The 26753-nt window shown below is 44.6% G+C and overlaps 2 protein-coding genes across 3 annotated transcripts; one reads left to right on the plus strand and one right to left on the minus strand.

Moving 5' to 3' along the window:
* Positions 1-221: 221 nt before the first annotated feature.
* Positions 222-7339, plus strand: OSTN (osteocrin; the record flags this gene model as incomplete). The annotated part of the gene is made up of 3 exons (XM_082320118.1): positions 222-320; positions 3173-3390; positions 7255-7339. The coding sequence occupies 3 exons, from the start codon at positions 222-224 to the stop codon at positions 7337-7339; spliced, it is 402 nt and encodes a 133-aa protein (XP_082176244.1).
* A 5441-nt stretch (positions 7340-12780) lies between these two features.
* Positions 12781-21588, minus strand: UTS2B (urotensin 2B; the record flags this gene model as incomplete). Of its 2 annotated transcripts, none has more annotated exons than XM_082319165.1 (5): positions 12781-12806; positions 14554-14647; positions 16017-16054; positions 19097-19198; positions 21465-21588. In XM_082319165.1, the coding sequence occupies 5 exons, from the start codon at positions 21586-21588 to the stop codon at positions 12781-12783; spliced, it is 384 nt and encodes a 127-aa protein (XP_082175291.1). The 2 variants fall into 2 exon arrangements, with proteins under 2 accessions (XP_082175291.1, XP_082175290.1); XM_082319164.1 differs by having other exon boundaries at positions 21435-21588.
* Positions 21589-26753: the final 5165 nt, after the last annotated feature.

Consider the following 26753-nt stretch of genomic DNA (forward strand, 5'->3'; position numbering starts at 1 on the left):
AGGAGCAAAGAGGAGGGAGCTGATTCTGCACCCAGAGGTGAAGGGCACTCAGCTGGCACTATCTGGTTTTTATGCAGTGACTCTGTAAGATAAAACATATTAACAGCCATGGGAACAGAATCTCCCTTTGCTTTCACTTCTTAAAGACTTTTGGAGCGAGGTTCCTCTGGGAACTTGGGAATGCATCTGTGAAGCCATTAATAGATTGTTCTCCTTTACAGATGCTGCCGTTCCAGCTTGTTGTGGTGCATTTGGCCCTTGTGATTACTCTGCTGTGGTGGCACTCCAGCTCGGTGCTCCTTGCAGAGGCAGCGCCAGAGGTAGGTGGATGTTTCTGGTGGTTGTAACACAGCCCTACTCTTCTTCCAGTTGTTCTTGGCCACAGAGTGTGGAAGACACCATGGTCTCCAAACTGTGTTGGAAGGTGAACAGTCGGTATTAACTCTGTGAGGGCAAAGCAGGAGCAGGACAACTTCCCCAGTGAAAAGAGTGATGCAAATTGTGTGGTTCTGGGGAGACGGACAGAATTAAGTCTCACTCAGATTCATGCAACCCCTCGTGAAGCACCATGGGATTTTCTGTGCGTTAAAATATTGTCCAGTGACTTTGGATAGAGAACTTCCTGAAGAGGGGAAGGACGTGATGGGGGAACAGGGGAAGCAGACTCCTCTAACCCTGAAGGGAAGGTTTCATTCTTTTTCTTAAAGACAAATAATAGCCTGAGAAGTCTGCAGCTTTCAGAAGCCATAAGGAGATCCCTGAGAGAAGACCACCTGCACAAAAGTTACAAATTAAAGGAGACGGAAGAGACAAGGAGAGGGAAGGAGCAAAGTAACTTGCCTAAGCTTGCGAAGGAAAGCAGCAGATGAAATGGGAGAACTGTCTCACGTTTCATCCAGTTTGATATGCAGAGGTTGCACCTGAAAATACTTCTACTGCATTCTCTTTTTCCGTGTCATCTTGACATAAAACAGATCTGGCAGGAAAGGTATTTATGTAGCGGTTTCATGCCATAAAAACATCAAGGATCTAAAAGTTTAATCAAAATAGCACTGTTTGGCTGTAGGGTCTTTACGAGGTTTTTAAGATCAGCTTAGAAGTTAGATGCATCCTGAAGAATACTGATGGATCCTTCTACCTTGTTCTGTCTTCAAGTGAGCATGCCCTGATTATACAAAATAATATTTTTTATCAAAAGTAGGGCTTGGGGGAACCACTCCCCGCATCAGTGCTGCAGCAGCTGCTGTTCTGATGCCACAGAGACTTGATATCCTGTCTCTATCAATGATAGATATTTGTGAAAAAAATAGAAGAACAGAACATCTACAGAGACTTCCTGATCTAGAGGCTTGCACTGGACCCAGGCATGTTTTAGCTGCTGATGGGCCTGAATTTGTCTTTGAAAAGGTTTAAAATCTTGGTATCCATGATGTTCATTGGCAATGCATTCCACTTCATCTGCCTGCTGTGTTTAAAAAGTAGCTCCTTATATTTATTTTAAATCCACCATCTGGTGACTTCACTGGGTGCACTGGGGAGCTCTTTTCCTTGAGGAAAAAATTACTAGTCTCTATTCACCTCTTTGCTGTTCGTAAGTCTATAAACGCTCCACCGTACCCCCATCCATACGCTTATCTCTCTGCTTATCTGTGAAGTTGTGCTTTATTCAGTGGTTCACCATAAGAAAACTGTTGTCTACTTCTGATTATCATTTCAGCTCTTTACTTTTTACAATTCGATTATATCCTTTTTAAGACCAAGTAAGTGGGACTGCACAAAGTACTGAAGAGCAGAGACTATTTTTTACCTTCTAGTTTAAAGCATTATTGTGGATATTTATCCCCACCAACAAGAAGGGAGAGTTCAGTCTTTTTTAAAGGCATAATTTTGTTGAAAACTTCTATGAAAGCTTTATAACCCTGAAAGGGAACAGAAAGGCTTGCTCAGTGCACTTGAGGCTCATAAAAAGTAAAGTCAGAGGACAATATGAGATCCTTTACAAAAGTATTAACAGTGCTACATCATTTGTGTGATCATTGTGGTCGTGTGCTCCTCCTGATATAAAGATCACAGTTTTATACACTCCATCACTGGTTATGCCACCCATCAGTAGTGGGAAATGTCATCACCACAACTATGGTGTGGACCGCAGTAGATAAAAGCATATTACATCATCCATGTGATGGCTTCCTTTACATTTGTACTAAACCCACTGTGTATGAATAAGACAGACAGTGGTGTGTATCTAAAGAGAGAGGAAAACCTGCTTCAAGGCATATAATGGAAGTTTTGGTTAGAAATTTTTATCTCATTCTGTGAAGATCAAGTGGAGCAAGAAGGCAAATATTTCATCTGAAGAGAGAATGATTTGAGCTTGACACCTGCTTTTGTAGACTAGCTGCTGCCCTATATTTTTCTGTTATTTGCAAAGCAAATATTTCACTTTGTTTTGTTTCATTTCTCTCTTGACAGACCCCAATATCCTCAGCTATTCCAGATAATGAAGTAGAATTTGGTTTTGAAAAGGTGTTAAGCCTAATGCCATAACTAAGATTCAAAATTCTGTGTTAAGTCAAGATACTGTTCTTTCTTTTCCTTCTCCCCACATAGTGTTACTGCATAAATTCTTTGAATGTCAGTGCTGAGCAAGTTTATCTTGGGGTATTTTTTGCATAACAATTAATTAATTTGTCAGCTTTGGATGGAAAGTTCTGTATAAGTTTTCATTACTATTTCTTAGCATTCATTTAAAAAATGAAAATCAGTTTTCTGAAAAATATCAGGATGGATGTTGGAGTATAGTAATGGTGATTGCATTTTTTAAAAGGATTACATTACCCAGCTCATGCTATAAGTGATACTAATCACACTACTGAGATAGGGATAGTGGGCTGGCCTACAAAAACAGGCTTTGTGAAGTAATAAATTTTGATAATTCTTGCAATGTTAATTAAGGCAAGTTCAATTAAAAAAAAAAAAATCCCAACCTTTTATGGCAAACTCCTGTGGGTGGAAAATGGCCACGTTTCACAGAGGGAATTTTGTTTTAAAACATTGGCCTAGGTGTAGTATCCTAGTGATTATATATTTATAGGACTCCTGCTGTGACACTGGCTGAAATGGTTTTTCTGGAACTTGAGTAGCAAGCAAACGTGCCCCCTTCCTTTTGCAGCCTTTGGAGCCTTCTGCTGCTCTGGGCATGGGAGCACATCCCATTGCCAGGGAAGAGAAGTCAGTCACGAACCTGGCAGCCAAACTGTTCCTTCTTGATGAGATGGTGTCTCTGGAGAATGAGGTGACCGAGACCAAGAAGAAAAGAAGTTTCCCAGGATTTGGCTCCCCAATTGACAGGATTTCTTCGACCTCTGTGGATGCTAAAGGCAAACAGAGGTAAATTCTTAGGCGCTCCTACCAGTGATAAAGTTGGAAGAAGGCTGTTGGTAGGTGTCCTGGATACAGATGGGTTGGTTTTAGCCACCAGCAGGTTTACTGGTCAATTGTGAGGTACCTCTGATCAGGGTACCAGAATCCCTACAGAAACCATTCTGGTTGCATGGTGTGTAATCCTTCAGCTGTGATGAATAATGCATGCACTAGTTCATTTGTCCCCACAGTGCCATACAGCTAACAAAGAACATTGAAGCATGTGCATTTTTTTAGTACATTTCTTTCCACTGATGTGAGCTAATATTCAGCTTAAAACTGCCTTTTCAATCATGAGATTATCTAAAGCAAAAATATGCCTGAGGTTCAAAAGCAGAGAGGCAGGACTAGGTGTTCCTGAAGTTGGGGTGAAGAGAAGGTATGGTGGTGTGCATGTCTTGAATAGCAAGATGAAGAACACATCATGAAAACGGGCAGGCAGTTAATAGAATGGGCTTCAAGACCTCAATCAACTTATGATAAGCCAGGGTTTAATCAATACAGCAGTACAGCAATACCTTCACAATACACATTTGAAGATAAGCATGTTTATAACAGGGCAAAGCAATGATGCTTGATATGGCTGGGGAGAGGCAGTGAGTTTGGGGCAAAGCTCAAGAGGCTGTTCGCTATATGTGAAAGAGCTTAACTGTATTGTTCCCTTTTTCTGGTAACTGTCTTCTTTTGGATGGAATCCCCAGTGCCACAAAGTATTTAATAACATGCTTAACACTTAATCTGGAAGTGGAAAGTATTCACAAGAGCCAGTCAACATTACAAGTATTTTTTTCAAACAGAGTTTTGCAATATTTTCTTGTTATTTTTCCATTTATCCACCCAGTCTGCTACTAGGACTTTTTGACTGCAGCCAAAAGTGATATAATATGTAATTCTTAAAACCTTGAGTAGAACTATTCTGTTCTGTATATCTCTTCACAAGATCAGAATCAGCTCATTCTTTATTTGCTTTTTAGCATGTTTTCCCTTTCCAGGGGAAGAAATACAAGGTAATTTTTGAAGCTGCAGTGCCTTTTTTGCAAAAGTACATGGTATTCCTGATTTGTCTTATGCTTTTTGCGTGGAAATCTTGTTTCATTCTATGTGCAGTACAAAAAACCATGAAAAAGGGAAATTGTGGTGAAAATTGTCCAAGTTTTCTAACAGCTTGTCTCTGAATAATGAGCTCATGCAAATGAGTGACACACTGCACAAAATTCCTCCTTTCCCAGCATCATCAGCACGGTTTGCAGTTTTGCGTTGAGTTTATCACTTCGGGGGAGCTAATTAGCTTTTGAGTCTGGGATTGACTTGTTTATTAGAACCATCTTGCTCACTGCATTGATGGTCAGATGCTGCTATCAGCATGGACCACAGATCAGATGAGTGCTATGAAAGAGTAGAAAGGCTGTACCTTTAGGTGGAAACAGGCAGAGGCTGCTGCACTTAGAAGAGTAAAACAGAGGACTGTCATCCACACAGTAGATAACAGCCCATTCCTGTACCAGCTGAGATGGTTACCTTTAGAGACCAGATAATGACTTTTGAAGTGCGAAAGCTGTTAAATAGATTCAGCCCCCTGAATTAACACAGTGTGTGTAGTGCCTGGCAACACAGCGGAAACTTTTGGAAAAGAGCAGTTCAAGTGTAAGTCCACTTAACAGATTGTTGTGGCACCCACCAGTTACAGGAGGGCCCAGATCCTAGTCTTGCTCACCAACATTAATTTGTAAAACTTTGAGAACATGGAAAAAGCATACAAGAAGACATGAGTCTCCAGAAGATGTAGAAAGATCCATAGACAGACGGAGAGAAAGAGACACCAGGAATCTTAGAAAAGGCTATTTTAAATACAAATACTTCCCTAGTAAGTGCTGAAATAGGCACAGTCTGGTTTGGAAGACAAAACAGTGTGGCAGGCTGGGGAGGGAGCGGTGGCTGCACTGTTGTGGCTCAGGATGGCCATGAGAGGGGAAGATCTGCTGCACTGCCTGTCTGCCTGCTGCCTGCTCAGCCTCTCCCCTTGGCATGAGGCTACAATTTCCTTCTCTGTTTAACTACAGAGCATGATGGTGTTACAACTAATGATGCAGAAACCACACCACACCTCCCCCCCCCATAATCCAATCTAGGAATTTAATTCCCATTTTTATAAAGTCAGGCTCAGTATGACTCCAGCAACCTAAGTCTTCCACACTTGTAGGCTTGTGCCTACACCTGGGGGGAAAACCTCCTTCACCGAAAGGGTAGCCAGGCACTGGCACAGGCTGCCCAGGGAAGTGGTTGAGTCCCCATCCCTGAAGGTATTTAAAAGACGGGTAGATGTAGTGCTTAGGGACATGGTTTAGTGGTGGACTTGGCAGTGCTAGGTTAACAGTTGGACTTGATGATCTTGAAGGTCTTTTCCAACCTAAATGATTCTATGATTCTAAAAGAGTGCTGCCCTTGAGGCAACAGACTGAGGATCAGCCCTTGGCTTTCTTTCCATTTGCTTTCCCTATGGCTTAGTGCAACAAAGCTGGGTACATAGGTGTTTGACAAAGGGAGAGTGAGGGCTATATGAACAGCTCCCCTTCATTTGCGATGTTCTGTAGCCACTCCAGCGTGACCGATGTGGCGCTCCCTACATACGTGGTACACTGTCAGTTCCCATTTCTTGACCTCATTTGAAAAGTAGCTGGAAAAGAGGCAGTGTGAAATGAGCTGCTGATGCTGGAATGATGCCTCTGAGCTTCAGCCCATGCCTGAGAGGTGTGAGGAAAGGAGACTGCTCAGAGGAGACCCATAGACTAGACGGACAGTCCTGGGCGGGGTGTGCAGGGCCTCCAAAGCTACAGGCTGAGTGAGCATGGCAGTGCTAGCACATAGGGTTAGATTCAAGTACACCATAGCACGGTCTCCTGCATTTGCCAACTTACAGAACAAAATTTCTTTTTATTTATATACCTTGACAAGGACAGATAGAGAAAAGAGTTCATCTTCCAGGGCTTCTCTTGGACCTGTATTTCACTGGCAAGTATTTCCAAGGGCAAAATTTGAGGTTGTTCTCAGCTGCAGAAAAATCTCACCTTTTCCACAATTAATTACAATAAAACTGCTGCTGGTGGAAAAAATGCTCAAAAATGCTGAACTAAGATGGGAAAACTTCTTTTTTATATTAAAAAAATCATAATAAAATATTCCTGCATATAACTTCTTTCACACTTTCCTCATGCCCTCATTCATCAAATCATCAGGAAATGTACTGTATGGAGGAAAAAACAAAACCAAAAAACTCTCATTTTCAATCTCATCAAAGGTTTGCTAGTATACAATTTTGAGAACAGTGCATTGCAGCAGACCCCATAGGAAAATCCTGATAGGGCTTCTCTAACTTGTCCCCTCTGTTACCATGCAATACTTTCTACCTCCTTGACTATCTTAATCCCAGTTGGCCCTAGAGATTTCAAAGATCCAGGCTAATGGGTCACCTGAAGTACGGATACTATGATGAAACAGTTCCCCTTTATGCATGCAGTGTATCTCCTGTCTTTTATGAATAGCAGTTAACCTGTGAAGTTATTTGTTTTCTGCCAAATAAAAACAGGGATAGTGGATCAGCGTCAGCCAGTCTGTAAAACAGGTGCAACTCCTGCCTATTCTTTTGTAAAACAAGTGAAGCATCTTATTTTTGAACACTCGCATCTTTGGCGGCTCCTGCACAGCTGTTCTGTCTGAACAATAAGTTGTTAGTGGTATGAATGGAGGAATCAAAGATGTAGTAACATTTAGATTATTCCTATGATGTCTTTCCCCGGTTCTTTCTCTCCTTCTTTGCTTTTTTTCCTCATACAGGAAAGTGGTTGAGCTGCCTAAGAGACGGTTTGGAGTTCCTCTTGACCGGATTGGAGTGAGCCGTCTCGGCAACACCAAGGGTTAGCAGTTCCTGCAAGTAAGCCAAAGTACTCTGGGTGTGGGCAGGCTCAGAGAACCCCACCTGTTCTCAGTTACATGGAGGTACTCAAGTCATGCCAGTAGGTGTGGAAAGAGTGGCTTGGGGAATGACGGCTTCTTATCACATGGATTATGACTGTCAATTTAACTCGAATGCCCTAAATTACAACTTAGTACCCCCCTACAAGAAAACAAGTATTCCTAACGTTTTCATCTCCTGTAGACCACCTGACAGTGTGCTTGTCCAAGCCTTGCATTTATGACATGGGAAAATATAATGTTTACTGCTTTTCTGCCTACAGGTGCTTCTGTTCTGAATGATTGATGTTGTATTGGAAACATTAGAGAAATACAGAAGATGCATCACAGCATGTCTTGTCATTGACTAATGATACAACACTCAAGGAATTGACCTCCTGCAAAATCTGTTTCACATTGCATTTTAAAAATGTTGCATTTACAAATAACAAATTCAATTCTTCAGGTCAGAATGCTCTCACAGTTGTGCACGGTGTCACTGATAGGAGGGAACAGAAAATATGTATATAGTTTAATTGCATGGCATTTATTTCTTAAACTTGCAGAAGTTCATTATCCTAGCAAGGACTGTTAGATTTTTTTGGATTGAAAATAAAACTTCCAGAGATGCCAACAGCAGTCCATGAAAAGCAGATGGTTTGCTTTGCACATTTCTTTTAAGAGGATGTTTGTTTGGTAGATGAAGGGAGGATTTAACAGTTATGGGACAAACCTAGAATTTATTTGAACTGCTGTTCGGGAGAAGATGTCTACTGACTTCACTAGGAGTCAGTCTGAATAAGAACTGTGACAATACTTTAGTATTTATCCTGTTGTTTTTAGCAGTCATTCTCTTATCTCTGCACCATTTTTAGACAATTTTTCATCGTATGGCAGATCCTGAAAGGTGGTGAGACTTCTAGTTTCCTCCTCTAAGCTGATGAATACATTTCACTCCTCCCTATGCATAACATAGGATAGCGTCCAAATATGAAGTCATCTACTTCCTAGGCCATCTGCGTCATATGCCTTATTTTAGCCTCTTGATGTGTGCACAGGGCATAATCAGATATCCAACTCTAAGAGTTCAAGTATTTCCCACTCTGGTAAAATGTAAACATGTCCTCTCCGTTTCAGAGTAAAACAGGCTATCTTAAATCCTGTTTCATGCTTTTCACTTCTTTCCAGATTATAAAATATAGCCGAAAAGAGCTGTTGCTGACATCTCAATGCTCAGATTCCTAGCTAATGTTTTCTAAACCCCACATGCTCCTTCTTGGACTTTGGTCCATGTCAGCTAAATTCCTTGGATTACTATTCTTTGGTATAAATCATCCTTAGCATTGCAAAGAAGATCCATTGAGAAAGGTATTATGCAGGACTAAGAAAAAAAATTATTCTTGCCAAACACCCTGTGTTAGGCAGAGAATAAGGCTGGAGATACGAATTAAGTGTTAATTTCCTAATCTTATATGAGGCACAAAGCACCTAGCCATCAGCTAGCAAAATGGGGAAAAATACAGCTTCTCAATCATCTACAGGAAAGGAGCTGGGAAGTCAATGAGTCTTTGAAGTTAAAGCTATTGTGAGGATTGGGACTTTGAGGCAATTGCCCTCGTTCAGGCCATGGTGGGAGTTGAGGCTCCCACTCAGAGGGCAGGTAGCATCCAATTCATGTCTGAGAGGGGTTAGTGCTCAGCTATAGAAGGGCCTTTCCCTTTTTCTTTCTTGCTTACAGCCCTGCCCTGAGACCAGGACTGGCCCAGCCACAGAAAATTTGCAAGAAATTTTGCTTTTCTTGACATCTCCAATATAGGCTAATGCTGCTGAGAGCAGCTGCACAAACCAGTGAATCACATCAAGAGGTGCCCCCATCTTTCCTATCAAGCAGAGCACTCTCTAGCTGAGTTAGGTGATCATTCCTCCCTTGGTGGGTGAATTGTCAGTACTTGTGTGTGAGGTGAAGCACCACAGATGCTTTCCAGACCAAGCTCTTGAAAGTCATAGAAAGAAAGAAGGGCTTTAAGTCCATATGTGGTCATCTTGGGTTTCTGCTCCCTGCTTTTCCTCTGGTCCCACTGCTCATTTTCTGCCTTCAATTTTGCAGGTGAAGGCTCTCAGAGCTGGATTGAGTGGGTGCATGTAGACTGACTGACTCAAGACAAGATTTTCTGTCCATGCTAGAAGCAAGTCTGTAAATGCAGTCCCAGACAAGCCCAGACCCTGTCCTCTGCAGTGCACTGCCACCACCTACCTTGAGCCTGCCCTGCGGTTTAGTAAACAGTTATCTTCTTGCACTGAGCTCATCCAGACAGTCTGCAGATAATCTGCTTGCCAGATTATGGCAGTAGCCATATGTATGGGGCATGGGCAGATTATGGAAGTGATGACCTGACCACTCATACAGCTGTCTGTCAAAAGCAGCATGGACAGAGTCATTGTGTGACATATTTTGGGAGACTTGGATCAGAGGAATCCAATGCTAACACAGCGGTTTTGCAAAGACGCTGCTGGATCATAAAAGTATTTAACAGGTGGCAGGTATTAGCCTGGGCTTCCAAATAAAAAGGGGTTTCAAAGCCTGTAAGTTGTGTGCAGAAATTCCCTCCATCTGAAGGGTGATGTGAAAGCACAGAAGGACAGAGGTGTCTGCGGTGATTGCTCGGAACTGGGAGCTGGAAGCTTCAGTCCTGCTCTTGGCTCTCACCTCACTGCATGGATTACTTGGGAGAAAGCAACAGCCTTTCTGTTCCTCTGCCCCATCCACCACAGAGACATTGAGACCTCCCGTGGCTTAAAAAGCACTCTTTAAAATCTATAAATCGGCAGGTTTAAAACTGGCTGTTTAAAATATGATGACATCTGAAAGGCTGAACACCACAATTTGTTTTCGTACACAATACTGGACAGCTTCAGTCATGGTGCATAGCATGGATATCAACAAATGTGAAATGAGGATATACTGCAGCATCCGTTGCATGCTAGATTTGCCCTGTGCTGCCTGCTTGCAAATCCATTCAGATGCCGGTGAGGATTTTCTGCTAATAAATCAACGTGGTCTACTAGAATGTCTAAGGGAAATCCCTTTAATTGTTGCCCGTGGGTCATTAACTTTAGCAAGAGTGACTACCCAAGCATGGGTAAGGTGTGAGCAGCCACGATGTGGAGGTGGCACCTAAGGAAGAGAAAAGTTTCTGTTCTGTGTGTTTAGGAGAAAGGACAGGACCCCCACAGTGACATGTTGAGGGTGAGCCTAGGGAGAGCATCACTGCCTTTGCATCAAATTACTAAATAAATTACATTCAACACTTATTCATCACTCTAGCTGAAGCAGGTAACGCAGCAGCGTATAGTGCCTATGAGGAAATAGTGGGGTAGTTTGGGTACCATGAGCACTTAAATAACTGTGCTGATAGGATGTAGCACACCATATGGGCTAAAAATCACTGCTAAGCAGCATGGTGCATTGCACTCCAGGGAATTCCTGTGTCTAGGATCAGAGCAAGCTGTTAAATAGCCACAGACACTGTATTCCTTTTCCCAACTTGCTGATGAGTTGTCATACCGGGTTGGGAAGGCATGGCTACAGCTAGCAGGTAACAGATGGAGCCTGCTGCTTCGGCCTTTCATTGCATCGGGATTTCCTGCAAGCTGAAAGCATCTGAGCTGAACACCAGCTTGGGGCACTCAGTGCAGCTCTTGTAATGCATCTCCCTTTCAGCTGGGACACCAAACTCTTAAAGAGAGACCCTTCTCTTGGCAATAGGCTATATTTTTTTCCTGGATTTGGTGCTGTTGTGAGGTTATGTGAAAGTATGCTCCCACATACCTTTTCACTTGCACAAAAGCAACAGAAAATGGGAAATGTGTTCTGAGTCACTACCAAGGAAACAACAAAGAATTAATGTTAACAGCAAACTGTATTTTGCATGTCATTAGACCTCACTGATATAATCAAGCTGGTTTTATTCCATAGATACCGGCTTTGGCCTGTAATAGGATGAACAGATCTCCTGTTAATGAAGTACAAGGTACTGCTGTGGTAAGCGTGTGCTTCTTGCCAGAGCCCAAGGCAATGAACGTAGCATGGTAATTACAGCTTTGGGAGAGGTAAAATTTTGAAGAATATGTAGTGTACAAGCTACAGTTAAATAGCATGGCTCGACAGGGCTGGAGAGACAGTTCAATTCTAGGCAAAATCAATCCACACATTCACAGTGGCTACCAGACTCTGCTCTCATTTACACTGTTGGAAACCTCAAAGTTAACATCAGGATTCTTTCTGAATTTACACCTTTGGGAACATGGTCCTTTGTTTTTGCAAATAAATGTGGATAACGTGACTTCAGATGAATATATGTAGGAACCACTGATGGATTGTAATCTCTTCCTTTTGGACAGGGGCAGACATAATTCTGCCGTAGAAAAAGCCAGCTACCATCTGCATGACCAGCCAGATGAGCCAAAAATCTCTGCTCAAAACATCTCCTTGGGGTCAACAGGTAGAAATCAGTGGGTCTGGTCCAGTCCTATGAGGACAGCGGCCCACACATATCCATGAGGAAGACCCATCTCTCATTCCCAATTCTGGTCAAAAGGAAGGGCTTCTTCCTCAGGCACATTAAAACAGGCCAGTGTTGCTATACCTAGGTGCTTAATGGGAGCTTTTTTCCCATTGTAAACTTCACATGAACCATTAAGGTAACAAGAGCCTACATCAAGGGAAATGTGCTGCCCCTTGGGCCTCTGCAGGGGGTGAGAAAGAAAACAGCATGTGCTTCTGTGCAACAGAAAATCTTTATTGGAATGATATCCAAAGGATCCAGACTTCCGTGCCTGTCCTCCCCCAAACCTACTGTGTACACTGACGGGACACGATGAGGAACAGCTCTGGCTCAGCAAGCCGAGGCAGGCAGCCCTGAGCCCTTCACATTACACCCAGTCTGCCTTCCTGTCCCAACAGCGGGTGTTAGGTCATCACAGACCTGCTCGTAGGAGGCAATGGGAAACCCAGACACCTCTGTGAGCAACGTCTGCAGATATGGGCAGAGGCCCAAGCTCAAGGGAACTGAGTTAGTGTTTGGTGCCTCAGGGGACCTGGTGAGAAGGGGAAGAGTGTACAGTGGCAGCAGACTGAATGGCACACACAGGACAGCAAGGAAAGTTGGGAAGCATCTTCCAAGTAGAAGATCATGGCAGGTTAAACCTGGAAGGAAGGAACAGTGGAGAGTGGTAGTGGGCTACCAGCTCCTGTCACAGTCCCTGTTAGACTTGGCTGTGGTGTGGTCATGGAGGATGGCATCCAAGTTAGCAGCACGATGAGAGAACAGAACAAACTCTTAACACATTAATACCCAGCAAGGCAGTTTGGGGAAGGGCTCATCTTCATCCTCCAGTCCTGGCAAGCCTTCAGATGCAGTATTTCCAAAAGCAGGCTGGGAAGGGATACAAGAGAAGGATGTTAGCACCCAAGGGACTTTTTCCAGCTCCCTACTCTGTCCCTGGAGTGGGTTTCAAAAGGCCCGTGTCTTGAGAGAGTTGGGGTGTGAAGCCAGCATCGTGGTTTCTGGGCACATCTCAATAACCAGCTTTGACTTCATATAACACTTTTAGAAGGTGTTTCTTTTAGCTGCTTATAGTATAAATAAGGGGTCTAAAAGTCATTTCCGTGTTGCTTGATTTATATGGGTTTGATTTTCCTTTTGCTCTGCTTCAGCAATATCAGGAATCAGCTTTTTCTTTCCTGTCTACTGGACAGTAGTTTTGCCGCCTCAGATGTGTGTGCAGGCTTTTTCACCTCTGGCTGACTGGAAGAGCAGGATACGGACTTGGAGAGACCAGATCTGGTCCTTACAATTTTTTTTAAAACTCGGTCACCCTATCACTCTGCTGCTAACTGTCCTCCAAACAACATTGATCTCTGTGGGATCTTCTAAGACAACTGGATTAGGGAAGGATGCACATTTTGGTGTTAGAAAAAATAGCTGTATCACTGCCATGCCCTGTTCTTTGAATCCTGTGTGGGTCTCCTATTGTCAAGTATGAGAAGAGATTTCTACTTGGTTTTTGAAAGCAGGATCTTGGGAGAAAGCTTCTACTGAATTAGCAGTGCTCATGCTGAGACACGAGCTCCTCCCAGACTGGAAGGACTTTAGATGAAAGCAAAGATTCTCTGCTTTCATTTCTGACAGAATCTGATTTAAACCTGGCAGAAGGAAGTAGTTTTATCTACATTTGAACCTTCACAGACTGGTGGGGGCATGAATTAGATTAGCCAAATTAATGACAGCCTCCAGGGTTGCTTATAAATTGCAGATTGGCTAAGGATCACCTAAGCACTTAAGCAAGCCTTGCACAAAGGGATTTTCTCTTGGCTGGCTGGCACATTGTCAGCTTGCACGTGCATAGAGCATGTGGGGTAAGGGCAGAACTAGCTCTTCTGTTTTTAGGCCAGATCCGTCATCAGTGACTTCTGATTTACAGCTGCCGCTGCTTTATGGAGGAATCCACTGAAAGCCAGCATGAACGGCATTGTCCATGTGCTTGTCAGGGGCAGCCTTGCAGGAGCACTGGTGCAATATGCTCCTGAGTTACTGGATACAGACTGGACAAAGCTTGGAGACCAACTGGGGGACCTACCAGATCTTAGTTCCCTGCATTCTTGGTTGATTTCCACATCCTTTTTAGCTGCTTTTCATCAGCACAAACAAGTGCTCCTTTTTTCTCTGTAGGGAGGCAGTGACCTTGGCAGAGGGGAATGCATGCAGTCCACATGCCTCATTATGCCTTCAGCACTAGCTTTGTGCCCAGAGCAAAGCGACGGGTGCAGTGTGGGGATGTGTTCATCCAGAACTCACCCCCTCCAGGAGAGGCACTCATTGCTCATATAACCCCACGTTCCTCTGTGAAAAGAGGAATGCATCGCTGACTACCTCCAGTGAGGTCCTGGGTGTGCCGACCTGGTGTATCTGCCCCGACAACAGACAGGGTTGGGTACACAGTCCTTCTCACCAGCTGCTAAACCAGACAGCCACTACAAGAGAGGGCCAGGACTGCTAGAAAAGCTGCCAACCTGTTTTTCAGCATATTGGGGCATGTTTACTGTCACTGTCTGTTGCAGAAAGGAAGCCCTGGAGATGAGAGCTGGACAGCATGGCTGCAGGGCTCAAACCCAAAACCTACCGCGTTTTTTGGGCTGGGATGCTGAGAGACTTTCCAAGGCATAGGCCACCTCTGACCCTTCCTCAGTTGAAAGCTGATCCTTCAACTTCTCCAGCTGTTTAAAAACAAACACAGCAGTAAACAAATGCCCCATCATGAAGAGCTCCACAGCATGTTGGCAAGTGCAAGGCAGCTCAGAGGCAGGAGGTACAGGCAGCCTGGCTGACAGCATCACTGGGGAGGACAGGGTCTTCCCTTTAGCAGAACCGTTCCAGGAGGATCTGCCTTTGGAGCACTCACACCTCCTCATGTCCTCCTCCATTAAGCTGCTTGTTTGGCGGCAGCAGTGTAGACGCTCTCTGCTCTTCCCCCCAACCCCAGGGTGCAAACCCCTGTGGAGAGGAGGCTGTGTAGAAGGATATTGCACCACTAAGAGTTAAGTCAGTGCTGGGGCAGGAGGTGTCCAGGCATCCACCCACTGCAGCAGAGAGCATTGCTTCTCCATTGCTCTGGGCTGTCCCTCCCCTCCCTTCCCTCCAGCTCTTGCTAACTTCCCTTGGTAATAATGTGGAAAGTCCACGGTATTTCTTCTCCACCTGTAGCGACAGGAACATCTATGGCCATGATCTAGACTTCTGCTCTGGCAGTGTTGCTCCCAGGAAGCCAGAGCTTACTGTCCCTCAGCACTGGAGTGAGGGGCTAGGGCCGGAGCTGACAGCCCTAGGGCAGGGCATGCCTCCCGTCTGGCACGCTGCACTGTGGTTTTTCAATTTGAAGTGAAAAGAGCCAAGTGGAACCCAGCACGACCTCCAGGATCCATGCCAACAGCTGGACCTGGCCTGAGAAAGGGTAAAAAAGGTTTCCACTGCTTGTGGGGTTTGGGGCACAGTGCGAGCCATGTCAAGGTTGCTGCACAGCTTTCCCTGTTTCTGGAAACTCAGTGTAGGATGGAGCTTGCGCTTGCTGTCTCTCTGTGTGTGCACTCTGCACAGCAGGGCTCTGACCCTGGGTAGGGCCTCCCTTACTAGTAAAGAGCCCAGACAAAAATCAGTCTGGATTAGGTGTGCAGAGGCTAGCCCTCTAACTTCAACCCATTATCAGATGCAGCCAGCTGATGCAATGCCTAGGAAGGCAGCAAGACCTCCCCTTCTCCCTCCCTTTTCTTCCATGGAGATTTCCTTTGGCATCAATTTTTTTCCTGGCTTAGCCTTCACTGACCTTTCACTGGTGGCAGAGGCAAGAGCTGCCTCAGCCTTTATTGCATGAATCTATAACCTTGCTCTCTTTTTCTCTTTTCCATCTTGTGCAGCTATTCAGCCTAAGTTCTGCTTTTAGCTTTGTGTGATACATGCTTACATTATAGCAGCAGAATGAAGAGCAGCAGGATGTAAAGATAGAAGAATAGGGCATAAAGACAATACACACAGTTGTTTAGCTACTCATGCAACAGTGTGCATATATATCTGTGCATTTACTTCTCTCACCTGTTCAAGCTCTTCAAATTTCTTTGCCAGCTCCCAGTCTGCAAGAAGGAAGAGAGTAACATCAGTATCTGCATTGCTTCCCAAAGCTCAAATCCAAAAGAGTTTCTTCATTTAACCTCTTCGGTGGTTGACAAAAAAAGACCTAGTTATCATTTATTTCCTGATAGTGATCTCCAAATCTATGGTAGCAGAAACAGTGACAGAAAAGCAGGCTTTGTCTGCTGAATTCTATGGGACTTTAATTCTCCATTTACGATGGAGGCTTCTTTATCGCTCACCATGCTCTAGGTGAATTGGCCCAACAAGGTCATGTACCGTGTCATAGCAACTCAGGTGAACCTCTTTGCTGCTCTTTAGTTTTCATCCTGATAACAACAAATCCCTAATGCTGGCTTTTCTATCGTTGGCCTTTTATATGAGCTCCCATTGCTTCCTTTAAGATTTGTTTACCTCCACATCACCCAGGCAGGCAGAAGTCAGAAGACACAGATTTAGCCTAACATAGCTTATTGCTTTGTAAGTCAGCAAACATCAGGGTTGGCAGAGTGGAGCAACAGGAAAAGTAATATAGCAGTGAGTGCGTGGGTTTCACCCTTCTAAATGTTAGGGGAGCAATGGGATCTGGGGACCAGCTTCATAGATCAGACTTAGAGATCTCAAGGCTGAGCAGTACTATGCTAGACTGTCAAAAGAACTATGCAGATGGATGAATGGGCTGCCCTGAGATATCCCATCCAGGAGAAGGGGAAAGTCAGGTGCCTATGAACAGAATCTAAAACCTCCAGCTGAATTGGGAAGGGCCTGGACTAGCAATAGGGAAGGCTGCAGGAAGGGATGGGGGATTTCAATCTCACTCCTCTTGAGGACTGAGGTACCTTATTCCACACTCAAACTGATGTCAAAAACATTTTTTTTTTTTTAATATGATTGCTGAAACAATGGAAAGCACCATAAAAAAAACAAGCTTGGTCAAAGCTGAGTGACTGGACTGCAGCAGTTCTCCTGGGAGGGAAACGCAAAGTGATCAGCTGGTATTAAGTGCCAGTTTGGGAAAAAAATGCACTAAAATAAGCAGAAGAGCCAGAAAAGAGCTAAAGAATGTCTCTACTGGGCCCCACAAGAAAGCCAAAAGCCAGCCCTGGAGCTGTTTCCTTTGCTCCTAATGTGGCAGCAGGCATTGGTCTGCATCTCCAAGGGGATTTAGGACATAATTCCCTCTGATTTCAGATAAGAATTCAGCACACAGACACATCGCCAGACTTGGGCTTTTTTTTAAACATTTGAAACTGAGCAGAAGGGTGCCAAGAAAGAGCTGACTGCATTCTCAGTTTCTCCTTCAAGAAGGAAACAGTTCAATTGAAAAATCCTGAATATTTTCTGACAGATATTCATCTAACAGAAAAAGCAGCAGTTCCTAAGCAAATCCATTACATCAGGGCTCAATTTGAGAGATGGTCTGGGGATGGGGATGGGGATGGGGATGGGGATGGGGATGGGGATGGGGATACGGATGGGCTGGAAGTCAGGATGTGGGGGCTCTGTTCCTGGCACTGCCAGCAATGACCTCAGGCAGATTCCTCTTAAGCAAGTTTTTACATATCCATAAGGTAGAGACAGCCGGGCCTGCATATCTACAAGTGAAAAGTGCCATTGAAGAGATTATTATTATTATTATTATTATTATTATTATTATTATACAAATTTTTACCTCTTTCAGAGTTTCAAGTGCCTATTTTGGCTGGACTTTCTGCACACTGTAAGCTTGGCCAATGACTGCTATGAATAGAAAATGAACCGCGGACGAAATTTGGAACAGATTATCTCAGGCAGGAGGAAGGAAGTTAATTTATGGATGAAGCCTTGAGAAACTGCCTGCTGTAAATCCTCTGTCTGTGCTCTGCTCAGAGATTCATTGTATTCAATTGTCTGGCATAAAATGCAGCCTTTCCTCTAGGAGTAATAAGTGCAATAATCCATAAACCAATCATAAAAATGTTATTTCTTGAATGCATCCCCTTTGCAAGAAGAATGCCTTTGTTAGTATAAGGATTTGATTTATTTGTGTTTATTTACTTGTCCCGGGATTGTTTAACCACTGCCTCACTGTATTAACAAGGGGCTGGGGAAGAGCACTGAGTGATTTTGACAAATGGATTTTCATAACGAAAATTTTGCTGGGCCCCATTCTTGGCTGTTTTCGCAGGCAAGGTCAGCTTCCTGCTCTGGGACCACCACATACGGCCCTAACCCTCCCCTGGCTGCGGTGGCCGTGGGAATAGCTGACCCCTGTAATCCATATGGTGCTTGTGATCGCTGTGCGTAGTGTCATGGAAAGCCCAAGTTTCTCTTCAGCACTTCTGAGTTTAGAGGCTGTTGCAACATGTGGGTGGCTTTAAATTTAGTGCCTGTTCACAGAGCATGGACAGGAAAAGCCTCCACGTGGCTCGTCTTTGGCCTCTCTGCTGTGTGGGAAAAGCCCATTGTCTCAACCTCTTGCAGCAGTAGCAGGGACTCAGGCTCAGATGGGAGCTCCCACTACTGTTGTCCCAGGCTACACCTGACCCCAAGGGATCTCAGCCATATGCTCTCTGCAAAATCTTGATGCTGCCCCACTGCCCTGTGGGCTTACAAGATGCTGCTGGTTTTAGCATGCCAGGAAGACACTGAGCTGTATCTTAAAAGCACCCGGGCCTGTATGGGTGTGGGTGGAGAGGTGACTCCCAAGGCTGGCCCATGCCCCAGGCATAGTACACAATGTCTCAGGGATAGCAAAGGCACAGGGACTCAGCAGCATCTCTTCTTGTTATTAATTATGTACACACACATGCTCCCTTGGCAGCTCAGTATTGAGTGTCTGAGGATCTAGGGTGCATGGTTTTGGGCAGCTTTACATAGCATTGCAAAAGCAGGTCCAGGAGCCCCATGATGCAGAACAGCTGACATTAATCACATGTAGGCACCACACTGGGTGCCTCCACTTTCTAAGCAGTTGGGATTTCTGAGGAACCTGAGGAGCAGGTTGCTTACATTCATGCAAACACAGATTCAAGAAGCTGAGAGCTCCCATCCCCTTCGCTTACCAATATTTTCTGGTCTCCGCCATGCAAGCTTCTTATTAAGAAGAAGAGTCAGCAGGGTGTCGTCATGATTTGTGTCTTCTCTCTCCGGAAGCACTCGGTTCTCTGCAGCACATAAAACACACCTTTCTCAATCTCTAATGACAAAAAGGATGGACCCTCTAGCCCCCAACAATAAAAGAAAAATTAAGAAGGCTAAGAAGTGGAAGGAAAATGTCTCCTGTCAGCACTTTGTCAGGGTGGAAGGAGCTTGGAGGAAGAGGAAGATGTGTGAGCAAAGAATAAAACCTTCAGGCAGCGAGGGCTGCGCAGTGAAAGGGTGCAGGATGGGGGAGCCCTCCCTGCCAGCTCCAGGCTGCTGGCCAGTCTCACTGCAGCCTCATCAGCATGGCTGGCTGCAGAGAGCTGGAGACATCACCTTGATTTAGACAGTCCCGACCTCTTCTGCAAGGCGAATGTAGCGAATGCGTCTGCAAAGCCAGACAGCAACCACAAGAGCCTCTATTCTCAAAACTGCAGGTGCTCCCCCCCTCACCCCATCCGTCTTCCCCGGGCTGATAGAGGTGGGAACTTGCTCCTCAAGGGCTGACGTGTGGGTACCACAGCTGAAAAGCCCTGCAGGCCTGCAGGCTATTCTTGCGCTCACTCAGCCTTGGGGCTGCTCTGTCTGATTGCCACTGGTATTAAAGGATTCTTCCTGAACAGAGGCAAAGTGTGGAGGAGTTCAAAGCGAACCTCTTTATCCCCAAGGAAGCTTCTTACAGTAGCTGTAGGCCACGCAGAATTTTTCTGTTTTCCAGGAAAAACTTCCCCAAGCTGCCGTCCTAAAGCAGTTTGGGCCTCTCTATGAGGCCCCTTTAGGGAGCTTTCTCAGTGGTTTTGCTTTAGTGGTTGCGGCTATGCCCTCAAATGAATGGTTGTGAAGCTCAAGGGTTCAGCAGAAACCAACGGACACAGGGGATGGGACTAATCAGAGCCCTGAAGGCTCTGAGACCCTCCCAGCTCTGCTGAACAGATTTCCAGGATCATCTGAAACTTGAATGTTGCATTCATTTTTAAGAATGACGGAATGGAAGCCAGACTTTACAGGGAGAATTGCCATTCCCCAAAATCTTTGGTCTGAACACCTCTGCCCCACACCCAGACCCTGAAAAGCCCTAGAAGATGCCTACAGAATCCATGGAAAATGCAAAGAAATTATGCAGAAAGGCTTATCTTCTCTTCTTTCAGTATCTTTAGGGCTTCTGCTCACTTCCTTCAAGGAGGTAAGAGAGGAGAAAATGGTCTTGTATAGCCATCAGCCCTACATAGCTGTGATGGGATGAATGCAGTTGTTTTTGATACACATGAGACAAAACGTTGTACCAGATGAGCCTCAAGGATGCTCAAAAGTATGTGGGAATCAGCTCCATTAGCCAAAATCACATAAATCTGCAGAAGCAGAGGGGCCCTGGCCAAAGTGATGCTCCAAGTATTTGGCCAGACTCAACCCTGCCTCACTCTGTGGCTGAAGCTGCCGATCCTGATTGTGATCTCTAGAAATAAACCCGAGGGACTTAGCAGAGCTACACGCTGTGTAAAACTTGCAGTTAGCGTGGAGTGCTATAAACCTCGTTCTCAAGTCTGAAAGACAGTTATGATTTTAAAATAGCTACTTTTAGTCATTTGGGGGATTTGCTACAGAAAAAAAACCCTATAAACACTCTAGTAAAAACTAAACAGAAGCAGTATTTAGATAGAGTGGCCTCAGGAATGTTTTGGTTGTCTTTACAAAAATAAATAGGTGATATAAGAGGAAAAATAATATGAAATGGGATGTTATTTTCAAGCCTATATTTAGCTGCTTTTTTTTTCTACTGCCAAGTCTCTTTAGGAAAGAAGATTAATGATTGACGTTTCCCTGCAGAATAAGTTCAAGCTAAGATTAATTTAAATTATGGGAGAAGAACATATAAAGAAGTTTTGTGAATAAAAAAAGTTCAGCAGCACCCTACTACTGACATTTATGAGCTGTCAAATCTCATATGGTGCATGCTGGAATTGCTACTCTCTGATATTTTAATGTTTTCCCTTGGAAATTTTCTTTTGGAAGAAAAAGAGCTACCCTTACCAGATTTTACCAGATCTGATATTTTTACTGATTAGCAGAATGTGTCATACGACCAGCTGCAGACCAGAAGGACAGCTTTAGCTCATGCTAATATGAACAAGTCTCTGGGAAGCACCCATGTTAATTGATTGTTTAGTATAGCTCAAGATCCATTTTATTTTCTTTCACGGATAAGCAAGTGTTGCATGGCCATGACAAGCAGCAAAGCAAAGCAAAAAGATAACCACCTACCTGTGTCATCTAGTCTGTATTCCAGCTTACCTTGTAGTAAAAAAGGCTCTCCATGTGTAGATGGGACATACACAGTCATGGTCAAGATGGTTAGCACTCCAAGGGACAGCTGGACAGACCAGATCTTCTCCATGTTCCCACCACCCAAAAGCATTCTTTCTTCAGGCACGGTGGAGGACTTCAATGCAACCCAGTGCCAGATGAGCTCACTTTTAAGAAGCAGTGGATGTGCCGTGATTGCAAATGGCCTTTGGAGGAGGGGAGAAAAATATCTCTTGAGATATAATTCAACCTGTCAATATGATTCACTCCTTTGGGAGTGGACAGAACAACCCAGTAACAGACGTCAGATGGAACCTGTTCAATATATCTCATATCAGACTGATCTAATGAATTCTGATGTTCCCACCGCCATGCACCATCCACGCATGTCGATATACATTCCATATGTACATACATTAAAAATATTTTTTCAGGGCTGCTGCTTTAATGGAGTTCAGACGTGAGGACTCCCACATTAGCAATGAAGATTTGTCTAACATGCAAGTTGCCGTATGTCACCAGTTTGGACAGAATCAGGTTAATGGGGTTTTGTAATTTATCATCTCACTTCGTAGTGCCTATATTAATTAATGTGAGATATAATGAGTGCTGAAGTGGTGAAAAACAGAGGGGGAGAGTTCTTTTCATTTAACTGATTGGAGGATGTTGAGTGTGTCTCGCTCACCATGACTTATGGCTTTGTCAACGGGAAAGGCATCACACCCTATTTTGGGATTGTGTCTGAGTGGGGGAGTGCAGATTTGGCAGCAGATAAGGAATACATCAAGGACGGGCAACTGTCTTCAGTTTTTTCTTGGGGAAAGAAAGAAGTGGAAGGTCAGATGTCAGTTCTGGCTGCACAGCCGTATTTTATTAGTTTAGAGCAACGTATTGAGGCACATTGCACATATTCCATGTCTTCTCAGGTTGTGGATACTTCTTGGTTTGGCTTCTATTTTTTGCCTGTCCATCACTATCGATCAGGGACCTGCTACTAGTTTTCTATTACAACCTTACCAAGCAAAACATTGCAATAGTAACAGCACTAAACTTTGTTCTTCACTTCTGCTTCTTCTGCAGAACTGAATCATCTGTACTACATTTTGGCCAAGTTCTTGTACAAATACTCCTAGTGACTCACCTCGTATGCTTTTTTACACCACATCATGCCAGATTACCCAACATAGCTTCATCTGACGGTACCTGCACTTCATCTTAACTAAAAGACAGTATCATTTCCATGTTTGGGCTTTTGGCTCCTGGTCCCCAGCTCTCCCCACAACTTGCTGTGCACCTTGGATAACTATAGGATAACTAGCCTTTCAATATCCCTTTTAATATTTACTTTTTACTAAAAAATGAGAGCTCGGATTTTTTTTTGCAAGAAGTGCCTATGAAAATTAATGTGATGCTTCCATTAAAGAGTACTTCTCTACTCCAAAATTTTCCCTGAAGATATAATATGTACAAATAAACCAAACTTGTCTTTTCTCTCAGTCTTGTGAACCAGTGATCAAGTACTGAAGTACTCCCCTTTCCTTCTTCACAAAGTTCTGTTTGCACTGAAGCACACCTATGTCCTACAGGGAACACTTTCCCAGCCACTTCTGTCTCCCTAAGCCACCCATTTCAAACTGGTCGGTAGTGAGCAGCCCCCATGAAGAAGAGGCTATAATCTGATGAGCACCACCTTGCACAGGAGTCCAGGGTGGACAATAGTAGCTCTGACTCAAAAACATATTCTTAAGGAAGATCAAGTCCAGTTTTATTTGGTATTAAAGAGCTTTCCAGGTTCCTACTAGTCTGTCCTGAGATCTGCTGTGAAATTGGTTTTGCTTTGATATAGGCGGTGGTTTTCCCCATCTCATCTAAGTCTATGCAGAATCCATAGATCTCGGACTGTTGTTTCCTACCCTTGGCTGTAAGGCATCATGGGCTATTGGCAGGCTCTTTCAGGAAGATGAGATATTCCCTGGGATTTCCTGTCACTGCAGAGAAACTTCAGTTCTGGGTCACTGTGACTGTTCAGCCCTGAAAGCAACTGACACATATAGCATGCAAGTCCTTTCAAGTGAGGGCCCTGGTGAAGGTGAAGGACTGCCATTCTACATTTACATACTAGAAGGCAGATTACTGGATGCTGTGAGCGGGTGGGTGGATAGAAGCCTGATAGCCACTGCCAGATGCTAGTGGACTGTTTGCATTTGTTGCTGTTATGAGATGGTTGATTTGAAGTGTTGGGTTCTGTAAGACTCCTACCTGGAAAATTCCTTTGCTTTTAGAGCATCTGTCTGCGTGCTGGAAATGCTATTGAGTTTTGTTGTTCTTACACATTTTATTCTCCATAGAAAAACAGCATAGTCTCCATATTCTCCCTATTACTTCACTCAGTGATAATGTCTTCTACATCATCCCCTGAGCACTTGTGTCTAGAGCTCAGAGATAGCAACAATGTGAAGATGGGAGCTCCATCTCTACCTCCCATGGTCCTAGTCTGTCTAAGCCTCTTCATGTAGAAGTTTCTCTGTTTATAAAGCTACGCAGACTTCAGGTAATCAAACTGGAAAATCAACAAGTGTGGACAAAACCAACCAATCCAGAGGGCAGGAATGGAGAAGACTTGGACCAAGCAGCTGAGATGCCACTAAACTCAGCTGTGCCAGCTCTGTGTGAGAGAGATGAGTACACGTGTCAGGGCCCTGAGGATGTTAACAGTCCTGAGCAGCCTCAGCTGGGGCCTCCACCCACCCTCTCTACCCATAGGCTGAGAAGCTCCATTTAAGCTCAGCCCTGGACCACTTCTGTTTCTGGCTGAGCTATGTTGGAGGAATGTTGGTCTGCAGCTCAGCTATGTCTTTGCCTGCGCCTGCCCATGGCCCCTACAGATCTAGACTCAGACCTGCAGGTTGACTTCCCTACTTGAGTTCAGACATGTTCCATCAGCGTGGACCTGTCTGGTGTTCACTGGGCTGTGTTTGACCCTGGTTGCTATCATCAGGCTTGATTCTGACTAGTGGATTGACTTCCAGCTTGACCCTGGATCTGCCTTGTCATCATGGGTTTCTCTGATCATTGGGACTCTTGGCTGAATCTGGCTGCTGTCCCTGGGCCTGCCCTGCTTGCATCCCTTGGGATAGGTCCCTGTCCTGCTGGCAGTATCACTGCACTTGGCTCCCTGTTCCCTAGGGAGTGGCTGACTCTTGCTGCTCTCAGATGTCATCTTCCTCAAAATGTTCAGCTTCTTTCTGTGTGTAAACTCCTCTGCTGGGTAGATTAGTAGATCTTGGAGTGGTGAAGGCTTTCAGGTATGTTATATAAAATCCCGATTTCTCTGAAGTCACTTTGGGTTTTGCTGTTAGCTCTAACGAAGCTAAGACTGCCTCTAGAAGAGATGCAGTCCCCAAATAACCTAACCTTAGTTTACCAAAGCAGTAATGTTTACTGTTTCAGAGTAAGTCTCAGACAAGGGGTATTCAGTATGAGTTTTGGGTGACTTGTAAGATGCAGGAGGCAGTGTTGAGCTGCTGAAAGCAGGAGAACATGAAAGAGCTACTTTGCAGAGCCAGCTTGGAGTGGCAGGTTTCCAGACCACTTTGTATGCTGTACATTTGGGGTTTGGAGAGAGGGAGGATATTTTTTTCTTTTCCAGAGCTTCTTAAGAACACATGAAAACATCATATGCAACATGTATTTCAGGTGAGCCTCAACAGTGTCCGTGGGCTTTGCTGTGGTCTTATGGTCTTCCACTTAACCATAGTTTGCTTGGTCCCAAAGCAAACAACCTGCTGTGGGAGGACCTGTCAGGGAAGAGCCTTTACTTAAGGTTGGGAGAAAGGGTATATGAACTGTTCCATAACCTCTGCACCAAGAATGGGACCTGGCTGCAACCAGGTAGTCTCAGCTGGTGGAAACAGGATTTTATACTGTGCAGTACATATGGGGAGACCCATGTATTGCTGTTTTCTTGCCTAGAGTGCTTCTAAGAATAAAATGAGGGTGCGGAATGACAGACAAATTTGGAAATCAGGAGGGGGACATCTCTTGTAGAGGGAAAGGCAGGATAGGGGTTTGACGGCCCCACCAAAGCAGGGAGAAGCTGGTGAGCTTTTAGCAGGCAAGAAAGGGGAGCTGCCCTCACAGCAGGGGTGAAGTGAGCTTCATACACAATGTCAGAAAGGCAGGAGTCATTTTGCTCCCCACCCTGGGCAGTGACTTAGTGTACCCCCCTGTCCCACCACATGCCTCTATCACCTCTGTCTATTCACATGCCCAACAAACTGTTTCCATCTTCTGTAGCCAAGTCCCTTCTCTCTTCCACAATGTCTGCCTTTCTTGCCTGTATCACCGTTGTAGACCTGACACCATTTGTCTCTTCTGTCTATGTTCCTATTGCATCTATCTGCTCCTCTGTGTCTCCAACTGTGCTTCACCTGGTAGGAATCAGAGTACTGAATTCCACCCTGTCCTCTTCAGCCTTCATCCCTTACATGTTTAATATCTGATTTCTCTTCTGTCTGTGTCACTTTTACCCTGGGGTGAACTTGAGAGGACAAAACCCACTCCAGCCCCATTATGTAAAGTACCACTGGAAGGCGCTCAGATACTCTGCTGATGTGTGGTGCAAAGTCCCTGACAGAACAGCTTGGCTGCACAGAAAGGAATTAAAATAATGTGCACGCAAGCCAGGAGAGCAGGCACCCCCCCTTGCAGCTCCCTGAGAGGAGGTAGTGCATAATGGGGAGGGAGATGTAGTTATAAAATGAGATGCTCTGTTCCTTAGGGGATTGTTAAAACCAGTCAATATTTATGAAGCTTTTAGTCTGACTCATGCAATTTGTTCCCCCTTCTATGCGCTTGTCTTTGGGACTCAGCTGTTGCTTGGCCTGTTATTGCTGCAAAATTAGATGCTATGGTTTAACTGTCTCTTTGCTTAGAGGAAGAAAAGGGAAAGGTCCAAGGCAGAGTGTAAAGTGTCTCAAGTTGTCACCTCACTGCAAGCAACCAAGGGAGCACACAGAGGGAAGCATCACCAGCTCCCATCAGATGAAGAAGAGAAGCAGTTCCTCGTGGTTAAGGCAGCAGAGGGTAAGAAGTGTAGCTGGGCTGCCTGCCTGGCTTTCACATCCATTCTGGGGGCTGTCAGGAAACCATTTAACTTCTTAGGGAATGAGCCAGCTCCAAAGTGTCCTCCTGGAGTGAGGGGCTGAAAGAGTAATGCAGGAATGTGAAAGCATGCGATGTGGGAGGAGGCAGCCCATGGAAAGAAAGCAGGGAGCA

The sequence above is a fragment of the Platalea leucorodia genome, assembly GCF_965183815.1.
Source record: "Platalea leucorodia genome assembly, chromosome: 8".
Taxonomy (NCBI): domain Eukaryota; kingdom Metazoa; phylum Chordata; class Aves; order Pelecaniformes; family Threskiornithidae; genus Platalea; species Platalea leucorodia.